The sequence below is a fragment of the Botryllus schlosseri genome, chromosome 15, assembly GCF_051294905.1.
Source record: "Botryllus schlosseri isolate E-star chromosome 15, Bs_hap1, whole genome shotgun sequence".
NCBI lineage: Eukaryota > Metazoa > Chordata > Ascidiacea > Stolidobranchia > Styelidae > Botryllus > Botryllus schlosseri.
In genome coordinates, this window is record NC_137250.1 from 13,840,866 (window position 1) to 13,851,751 (window position 10,886).

The following is a 10,886-nucleotide window of genomic DNA, read 5'->3' on the forward strand; positions in this document are numbered from 1 at the left end:
TTTGTGAACTACTTACTTACTTTTCGCTATTTTCAGTTTGTAAAGTAGAAGCAGTTTAATCCCTAATACAGCGGTTCTCAACCTTTTGGACATGCGCCCCCCTTGGCGATTATCAAACAAATTGCGCCCCCTTGACCCCTTCTGCACTTATCGTCAAGTCAAAATGAACACATCATCTAATACAGATGTAGGCAACCTTTTTGCTAATCACGGCCGCATTTCGATTACTTATGTAGCCTAAGGCCGCATTCCGGGGCATAGCCGTAATGAACTAACTGGACGCAAAATACCATTCCTGGTGACCTCTGGACTATTCTACTTTTCATTCTATATTGTACGCACCGAAATCGCGAGTGGCAATGTTTTGAATAGTTGCTGGGACTGCATATTGTTGCGCCGAGCGCGAAAACTTTTCAGCTTCACGAATGAATTCCGTAATTAATAGTAGCAGTATCACATATTACCATCAAATATTTATCCTTTCCCAGCCCATGTGATCAGATTCACCGGTAGGGTTCACGGAGGGAGTGCTTTCGAAAATTTGGGGCAAGTTATAGATGATAATGCATCTTCGGGTGGGCCAATTGTTATTAGTCACTTTGTTGCATGCCGTTATTTCTTGACCCACCATCAAGATTGTCGATTGTACCGGTAGTGGAAATAGTGGAAATATATTGAAATCGCCCAAATGTACCACAAACAAATTTCTTTTGCGAGGAGCACACGATTCCGATTCCGGCTCAGATTAAAAAGGGTGCTACTATATTAAAATTGAAAATGAAGTTATGTTGAATTGCGGGGAGCACGAAGAAAATTTCAGGATAATTAAAATCTCTCGCGACTGGAAAGAGAACCCAAATAGCCTTTTCTGACATTTATACTCGCGATTTTTAATGCATAGATAATAAGAGAGAGAGAGAGAGTCTTTATTTTCATCGAACCAAAATACATAACAAACGGCAGTGATGGTGGTACAGAAAATATGCGTGCACAGTATTCGGTATTAGATAGGAATGATCGATAAGACCGTGAAGGTCATCTAGTCTGATCACACCAGCATCAAACAGGTACACTTGACTCAGAACAGTCTGGCTGTGAAAAAATGTTTAGTTAGGAAAGGAAAATATAAAAAAAAATTAAACAATGGTAGCAAATGATCAATGAAGCAATGTCTGGGCGAGGTAGGGCAACAGTGTTAGTGTAACGACAAGAGGCGATCAAGTAGGGCTTTTTTGAATCTATTATAAGGCAATTCACGGATATGTGATGGTAATGCATTCCAGATGATAGGTCCCGAGTAGTCGATAGATCTCTTAGTTAGGTTGCTATTGGGTTGGGGTAAGTAGACGTTTCCTTTAGACGAAGATCTCGTGTAATGGGAATGGACATGTTTAGCAGGTATGAAAAAGTCATCAAACACAGGAGGGAGACTATTGGAAAAATATTTGTGAACAACTTTTGATACTTCGAAGCGATACAGTTCATCAACTCGCAAAATTCGATGCTTACGGTAGTAAGGCGATAAATTGGTACGTAAAGGTACAGATGAGATCAGCCGTATCGCACGGTTTTGCAGGGTTCGAATTCTGCACAAAAATGTTGTACATGCATTTCCCCATACTACGATTCCATATTGCAGATGCGAGTGGAAAAGAGAGAAGTAGATGGTTCGTAGTACTGATCTGGAAACCAAAGATTGGAGACGGGTCATTATTCCCACACACCGAGCTAGTTTTGATATTGTGCATTCAATATGCTGCTTCCAAGACTGCGGGGGAGTTCTGCTACTACGATTGAGAACTTTTATACACAAGGTAGATCTCGAAAAATCAGTGATGGCACAGAACACCACAAGTCCCGCCGCGGTGCGAAGTTCCCCTGTAGCCAATTTAACTTGAGCAAGAGCATATATGACGTCCAGATTGGCCATGACGAGTCTCCGCCGGAATGCGGCCGTATGCTATTAATGGAATCAAAGCACGGCTGTGATTAACAAGGAGGTTGAACACCCCCGGATTAGGCTTAGGCCTATACTATACGCAACCAGTGAGGTATCTGGTCAGGGGGGTGTACGAGTTTAGGGTAAACATTAACAGGGTGCACCAGGACGAAAAAGGTTGAAGAGCACTGGGTTAGACAACGGAACCTATCGAGCATCTCATACTCTACTAATTCAACGAAGATTATAAATGCAACTTTTTACTGAAACTTTTGTCAAAATTAAGTACAACTTTGTCGCGATTTTATTGCAACAAAAACTTGCCCTAGTTATTATATATCTATAGCACTTGAATATCACGGTATGTGACCTGTGAAAGCAAGTACAGTAGTGTAGAGTCAAATGATCATGCAAACATTGGCTATCGATTCGTAAAACAATAACTAAACCCACGGCTATATATATCGCATCGTATATGTTTGCCGTGATTTTACGAGAACGGGAAGTTATTCTCTAAACTCAATCATTATTTCTTCAATGCGAAATTAGCGACGGATATCATATGGCGTGTTGCTGCAATATCAACGCCAAAGGTGTTTTTGGCATTGTGTTCGCAAATGGGGCTTTCATTGCGTTGGTATTGAGTTTCCTGTCGTGTAACTGGCTTACCCAAGTTCAGGATCCTAATGATCAGAATGAAACCGTGAGCGCTGGATTCTTCAGTATAGGTCAACAATGTGAAACGAATCTACTGAATGCAGCAGCTGCGCTGAACAGTGAGTATATATCTAAAATATGTGTCTTCTTCGCCGCAGTCGAAAAAGAGAAACAAAATAATTAGGGCAGCAGTGAATGGATATTTTCCTCTCACTATACATATATATTAGGAGCAAAATGGAACATTACGACCGCGTGGGACGACATAGGCCGAAGACGGCTACTAAAACCAGCCCATAAGAAATCTCCCAGCATTTGCCTCTATAGCCGGTCTCTATATCGTTAATCTTTGAAAAGCGGCAAACTTGCAGCATTGAAAATGTTGGAAGGCATTGCAAAAGCAAACACCTACTACTCAGATAACGAGCTCAGTAGCGGGTGAGCGGGCAAGCTGGATCCAATGAAAAAATAATCGAACCATAAGCAGAAAAGTCCATCGACAATCTTATAAACCATATCAAGATCCTTACATAACTTAGATGTCATTGGCGAAGTAAAAAGTAGTGCCCCTTACATGTACGAAAATCAGGGTTATGGCGTCCAAGATGCGAAACAGCACATTTCTGGAGGGCTATAAGCTGAGCTACATAGCGTCAATCCGATTGCAGACAGTGGCAAGGTCAATATATAAGTGGTTTGCATCGATGGGATTAATTTTTGCATCGTCAGCAAACAATTCATGCTGAACTAGGATATTGGTCATAGCGAACAAAGTATTGTATTGCGGGTATATTGTGCTGTGAAAATTATACGCTGGTCGATTTTGAGCAAAGTTTTAAATTATTATGATAATAAAATATTTCATAACTCTCTCTCTCTCTCTCTCTCTCTCTCTATATATATATATATCGAACAATATCCATGTTGTGGTTCGCGATTTCTATTACAAACAGGCACTTATATGTTGACATGCACGATATATATGTGGTATTCGAGTTGGTTTTGATTAATCCGAGTCAACCAATGACTTTAGACTTACACTGTTTGAATATGATTTGAAATGTTCTACAAGGCACAACTCCACCCAAGTCTACCCCGATTTCTATAAGGATTGAAATATAGGATGCTGTCCCATCAGAACCCAAACTTCAAGCAGTAGTGTTCAAAGTGTTGAATGCTACGTTGCAACAAATAATACTGGTCTAAATGATTTTTGCGCCGGGATTCGTTTGGTTCATGTTTACCTAATTTGGGGGCGCTGAATACGAATCTGGCGATATTTTTGTTCTATCTCGTCATGTTTGGAAGATAATATCTATGTCGATTTTTACTACTTTTTTCGGGGTAGTAAAGTTGATTCATTCTACTTGCAGTACGTACTAAAGTTGATATGTTTTCAGACTACTTCCACTTCTACCTGAATAGTGTATTTTAGATAAACCATTTACTTTTGCAACTTGTATTTTGAAAAGTATAAAGTAGTTTAGGGAATAGAATGCACCACTCTCATGAGTTACATCAGTGGTTCCCAAACTTTTTCGGTGTGAGGGCCAAATTTAGAATTTCAGAGTACGGTCGGGGCCGCACGAATACTACGGCTATGAAACGGACCCAAACAGTCGTCATGGCTATTTCGGAGTAGTTTTATTGCCCTGGCGAGATTTCAAAATTGTACACTGTTTACCGCTACTTATCTGCTGCATTGGGTGTCAGTTGGGTGAATCAGCTTTTCTTGTCTAAACGCGCGAAGCGCGAGAAATTTCTTTATTTTCATGACTGAATCGGTCAATATGCTCGGGAATTGCATGTATTGCTATCAATTTTCATCTTGTCTCTGTTCACGTAATCTGATTTACCGGTAGAGCTGAGTGAGGTGTGTTTGTAAAGGCATAGGCCCCCTCAATAGGAATACCGGGGGTATACCCATACATATCCGGGGGTATACCCATTGGCAGGAACGTAACGGCACTTCGTCAGGACCCCGGGCTCCCGTAGGGTGATAAACTGACCTCGCATGACGTTGTTCACTTTTGCCACGAAATTAAAGTTGTACTGTTTATTGAGACAGCGCGACGCGCGAATATTTCGATAATTCATGATAGAATCGGTGAATAAGATCGGGAATTTGCCCACGTAATCCCATTTACCGGTAGAGCTGAGTGAGAGGTGTCTTTGAAACTGCAGACCCCGTAAAATTAAACATCTTCGGGCGGGCAGACCCCTATGTATGACTTCTTCACATGATGTTATTTCGTGACATCCTGTCTGCTATATCAAAATATGTAGAATTGCCCAAACGTATATACTAAACTGGAAGATCACACGATTTCAGATTGGTATTTCTTCACTGGCATATAATTTTCTTTCCTGCGAGATGGTATTTGTCTTGTGAGGTTCAGATTGCCATGACAAGAACATTTGGCGCCAGTCATTTGGGGGCCTATATGGACAAATAAACCTATATGTATTTTGTATATATAACGAAGTTTTTGGTATTTCGAATTTTTTGGTCAGCATAAAAGCAGTCCTTTACGGCCAAGGCTTTCTCGCTGCCGATCGTTCTGACACACTTCTCGGAGTCACATGTTACATGGCCTAAAACTTTATATGTCTTGGTGCGTTGTGGTGCGGTCATGGTGAACGCTGATATGCCCTATTCTATAACCCTGCGTATTTTTTCTTGGGGAAGAGTACCCAATATTCAAGATATGCGGCGAATTGAAATCGCGCAAAGCGCGAAAATTTTTTGAAGAAGTTGCATGAATTTTCAAAAAATACTCTATAATTTATGCTAATTCACGAAATAATTTTGGGCCCCCTTCGAGCTTGGCCCCCCTCAATTGTGGGGTTTGGGGTGCGGCAGTTACGGCCCTGAATATAGGACTACTAATTATGCTGCTTTTAGCCGACTAAACAGTATGCATCTCGGCGTATTCAACCGTGAATCATGTGTTGCACATCTAGTTATCATAGGGTTACCATACGTCCTCTTTTAAGATGATTTGTCCTCTTTTTTGATTTTTTTTAAAGTGTCCTCGGAGGACGCCCAAATGTCTTCTTTTTTGATATTTTGTTTTCTTTTTTGAGGATTTTGGTTACATATAGGGTCAAATTCGACTGATATACATTAAGTCAGCACTGTAGGAACGCTACGGCGGCTATTTCGGAGCTGGACCGGGAAGTTTTTTTTCAGTCAACCACCTGTTAATGTGAAAGAAATACTGTATTTTCTGGGAGTTGATCATCTTTTTCTTTTTTAGTCAAGCGACCACGAGGGAGAGATTTTCCTCCGGTTTTGAAAGTTATAAATACCTATTTATATCTATAGCTACTGCTCGTTCAACTGGAAAGTTAGGGCACATTGCATTGAAACAGCAGTGACATAACGTTAGCAGTCTATACTCACAACTTTCCTGCAATTCTATAATTAAAAACCACAGAGGTCAAGCCAAGCAAGAGTATTTTATAAATATAAATTTCATTTTTGTCATAAATCGATATCTTAATATATTTTGGAGGCCGCAAGAAGGCTATCTGGGGGCCGCGCTTGGGAATCACTGAGTTACATGATCATTAAGACTGCGTGACACCGCCCCTAAAGCACGGTAACTGAATATATTTTCGCAGATTCTACCAATGGGTAATGCCGTTAGCCGAGAAGATAGATCTTGCGATTTTGTAGGTATAGTCACATCCGACTAACTGCTGAAAGTATGCGACCACCCTCCCCCCGACCAAGTATACTTAGATACTGACTTATAGTAATTCTCATACCTTTTATTTCGTCTTCCACGTGAAGTAGTTTTCACATGTCTTAGACATGTAAGGCGTTTGTGCTACTTGAGTGCAACTTGTGTAACTCTAGTTCATAGTAAAATATTACGGCAAATCAGAAACCGCAAAAATTGTAAAGCTTTTGATATTTGGAACTGACGTTTAATCATGCAAAACACAAACAAAAAGTTTAGAAACCATTCAAAGACATCACTAAAAATGAACCAATGCTCATCTCTGGCTCTGTTCGAGCATAGAAAACATGTTATTTGGTGTAGGCCACAGAATGTTCTATGTCGAGACGGATCGACTGTCATAGAACCGATGCAAATTTATTTCTATATCGTGAAGTAACACACATCACTTCAGGTTTCGTGTTTAGCTATTATTAAGCAGTCTCCATTCATCTGGTTGCATATCTATAATAGACAATGCAAAAGAAGCCCTTTATATCATGGCAATACACCAGAAGAAAAATAGTTCAGAAATAGCTTTCCTCGATTCCGAAAAAACGTGACAGTATATGGGAACTGGAGAAGAAGAATTAGCATGATAAGTCCAGGCGGGGATTAAAGATGATAAATTCAGTCAAGTTAGCATGATCGTAACTTTTTTCTTTGGAAAAGCAGACATCCTGTTTCTTTTAATGTTTCAAAACAAGCTTAAAGGGACACATTTTTGAGTCATGTACCGGAGTGCAATTCTCTTCTACATAATATACCACTAATACAATGTTTATTGTTTGCAAACTTTTACGTTTTACGAAAGAGCAGGACATAGATGAATGAAGATCGATGACGTAGGGAACTAAATTAAGTACGGAGCTACTAATCACAATTTAAACGAAGGGTAACCAACTAAAAATAGTTGCATCCACATATAAATTTATAGGTCGGAAAGAGGTCCTGATTGAAAAAAGATAGAGGACCACTGGATCCAAGTTCATCTAAAACTCAGTTATTCTGTTCTACAGCAACTCATGTTTCATTAATAAAGAGGATTTCAATAGCAAAATGTGATCTGTTGCTGTTGTATGCTAACCGTGATGTCACTAACGAAAGCCGAAATTTATGCAAATGAGAAAAATTCATGCGGAAAAAATCTGACGTGATAGAGAAATTCTGAACACAGAATCGGATTCAGCAACCTAATATTAGCCTACATCAGTGGTTCCCAACCCTTTTTCCAACGACGTACCATTTCGAGGTTTTACGCAGTGCTCGCGTACTACCTGTTACGCGCGCTGAAGTTGGTCAAAAATGTTGCCACCATTTATGACACCATAATCACGTATTTGACCTAGATGCGAGGTGTAATAACAAATTGTACTAAACTAGGCATTTTCAGCCAGGGTTGATGGGATGCATGGAATTGTTTTTTCATCGCCAGTCCCAAGAAGAACAACGTAATGAAATAAAAAAAGTCAATTTTTTAAATGCGATTTGTTTATTTTCCACTAGCTGGTCGATGCGTGGCATACGCTTGCTCACAGCGCACCGAAAGTCATGCATAGGCGCAACCAGTCGGTTTCGTTTCTGCAACTAGATAGAAGGGACAATTAGCAGCTGGGGAATAGCGTGGCAAGCTAGCGTCGAGTACGAGGGGGCTATGCTAAGCCAGAAGTTTATTGGATAACAAGCTTTGTGTTTCGTCGTTGCTGTCTGATCATCATGGACATCTATGAGCTCCTCTTGCTCCCCAGTCCCTACAGGCAGGTCAGCTTGATCAACAGACAATGGATCGGTCATGGCACACCATATTACATCCGGAAAGTAATACTGGTGGTACGCGTACCACAGGTTGGGAACCACTGGCCTAGGGCCTACATCAATCAATAAAATTTTTGGAGCAAAAATATTTTGAAATTGGTAAACCAGTGTAATTTTATGGGTCGAAAAGAGCTTCTGTTTGAACTAAGATAGATAATCTCTGGATTCAAGTTCACCGAAAACTCATTCTGTACTACAACAACCCAGGTTTCATGATAGATGATTTCAATAACAATATTTGATCTGTTGCTGTTGTATGCTAATGGTGATGTCACTTACGTAAGCTGAAATTTGATTAATTTATGAAAACGAGAAAAATTCATACGGAAAAAATATGACGTGATAGAGAAATTCTGAACACAGAATCGGATTCATCAACCTAAAATTAGCCTATATGAATCATTAAAATTTTTGGCGCAAATTTTTTCTCGAAATTTGTAGACCAGTGTAATCCATCATATAATCGGCGTATGCCTAATTAATCAGTGATCGTGATACATAGGCTTCCTCGCCCGGTTATGCGATTTCGACCATCAAAATAATTCTTACTAACACGATCTATTACAGCTACCGACGCAAGTGGCGCTAGTAATGAAGAATACAACGCATACATAACATACGCAGGAACCGTTGGCGCGCTGATATCAGCTATAAGTTTGTTTGTGCTGGGGAATCTCTTCTTGGGAGTGTATTGTTCCCTGTGCTGCTGCTTTTCGTGTGGCATCATAACCGCAGGAGGCTTGCATATCGCTGCAAGTAAGTAAGGAAGGAGATAGAACGCTGTTAATTTCTTAATTTTTCGGTCGATGAGTAGCCTATATCATTTACAAATTGAGCCACTTGGTCCAGCACGAAGGACGAATCGATTAAAGAACCTTTGACTAACATTACAAGCGGCGTTACCCAATATTTACTTGATCAAAAACTGTTAACATAGATGGTTAAGGTAAGGCACTGTGTGTATATATATACTCGATGTTATAGTGGCCGTGTCAACCTTGTTGTGAACCTGCATAGGTTTAAATGGTGACATTCGCAACCAGTGTTGGGATGACTCGAGTCAACTTTTTCGCATGACTTGACTCGAGTCACTTTGAAAAAATGACTTGACTTGACTTGACTAGGCGCTTCAGAAATGTGGATTGACTCGTGACTCGGAGCAAAATTTACGAGTCAATTTCAAGTCATCTAGTAAACGGTTTCGATTAAATCGCTGCATCTTTGTGATGTTCGGATTGTTCGCGATACGCCGGTGTGACTTGTGAGAGCAATCAGTCATTCACTGATTTGATTTACTTTTCACTGATCCTCCATTGTTACATCACAAATAAATTGACCGAAAACGAAATGATCACAGGTTACGTTTATGTAGGTACTAGTGTAGAATAATCTAATAGTAACGTTACTCTGTTTGTTAGACGGCTCAGTGCTTACATCGCGAAGTGCCCACCTTAGCCAACCCTCTTGTATGATTTGAATCGAACGAATACAATTTATGCGTTTATAATCTCACGGATGTATAGATGGGTAGTGTATTGTACTATATCAATTTGTTTCAATTACTCGGCGCTTCGTATTCGATCCTCTATTTTGGCTCACGTATTTTATTAGCAGCTCTAAGCGTGCGTGAGCGATACAGCCCCTTTTTGCTCGTATATTTAACTTAATACTCGTTATTTGATTCAAGATATATCACCGACCAATCTGTCATTCACACAGCTATAGGGTCAGTCGAAAAGCATTTAGCGAATAAATTAACAATGTAAAGTTATTGTTTTGCGTTATTCTGAAGTTCTGTACCACAAATGGCTTGTTGAAAGCTAATAAGTACAATTTAGCGAAATTATATTCCGATTATAAATGGTGAATTGGTCCAAACGGGAAATGGTAACATTATTTCAGTAAAAGATATTAACAGTGGATTTGGAAGAGTCTTTTGAGCTACGAATTCTTCCAACAAACTTGTTTACTACAGGTCTCTTCACCTGGCTTGGCTGTGGATTTTTCACGTACGGGGTGATAAACTGGATAGACTACCCGCAAGATGACCCGGGGAACCCAGGTGTGACTGCTTTCGGATGGTCGTTTTACGTATGTTGGGTCAGCGGCCTCATTACGTTTATAAGTGGATTACTTGAAACACAAGGGGTGGATCCGAAGGACTTCAACACTTCTGGAAGCCGTCGTCACGCAAAGCAACCGGTAAATCAATAACTTGCTATTCCCCGTGCCTGTTATTCTAACTAACTGAATCACGGAGTTGCTTGCACTGGTACGATTGTCTTTGATCAATATTTGTTTACGTTGTGAAAATACCAATATAACACAAAGACGACTTTATTGCAAATAATCCTTTTTTGTTTCAGCCAAACGTCGTGCTTCAACCGAGGGCAACGTCAAACCCGGCATATGTCGCGTACGATTTTTGAATGGTATATGCTTTTTCTGGTATGATGTTTCGAATTGGTAATAACTATAACTTTTGCTCATTTTTGTAATTTAAATAACAATAAAATCAAATGATCCAGAATTACATTTTGGAATCTGGCGACGAAGAACGATATCATAATAGGGGACAGCGGAGACAATCGTAATAAAAATTTGGTACTCAGATACATCATATAAATATTGAGATTACATATTATCCCCAAATTGTTACAATTGCTCCAGGGCATGGGAAAAGTGCAACAACTATGCAATAAAAAGTTGGACTGCAGAACCACCAATGTCGGACAGCTGCAAAAATG

The 10,886-nt window shown here is 39.9% G+C and overlaps 1 protein-coding gene and 1 long non-coding RNA gene across 2 annotated transcripts; both read left to right on the top strand.

Moving 5' to 3' along the window:
* Positions 1–908: 908 nt before the first annotated feature.
* On the top strand, positions 909–1,736 carry LOC145457282 (uncharacterized). Its single transcript, XR_013920829.1, has 2 exons — positions 909–1,338; positions 1,399–1,736. It is a non-coding gene; the product is annotated as an uncharacterized LOC145457282 (long non-coding RNA).
* Positions 1,737–2,404: 668 nt separating this feature from the next.
* On the top strand, positions 2,405–10,669 carry LOC145457281 (uncharacterized). Its single transcript, XM_080335470.1, has 4 exons — positions 2,405–2,715; positions 8,707–8,895; positions 10,115–10,341; positions 10,506–10,669. Exons 1-4 carry the CDS (start codon positions 2,502–2,504, stop codon positions 10,566–10,568), a joined length of 693 nt encoding a protein of 230 aa, XP_080191596.1. The 5' UTR covers positions 2,405–2,501; the 3' UTR covers positions 10,569–10,669.
* Positions 10,670–10,886: the final 217 nt, after the last annotated feature.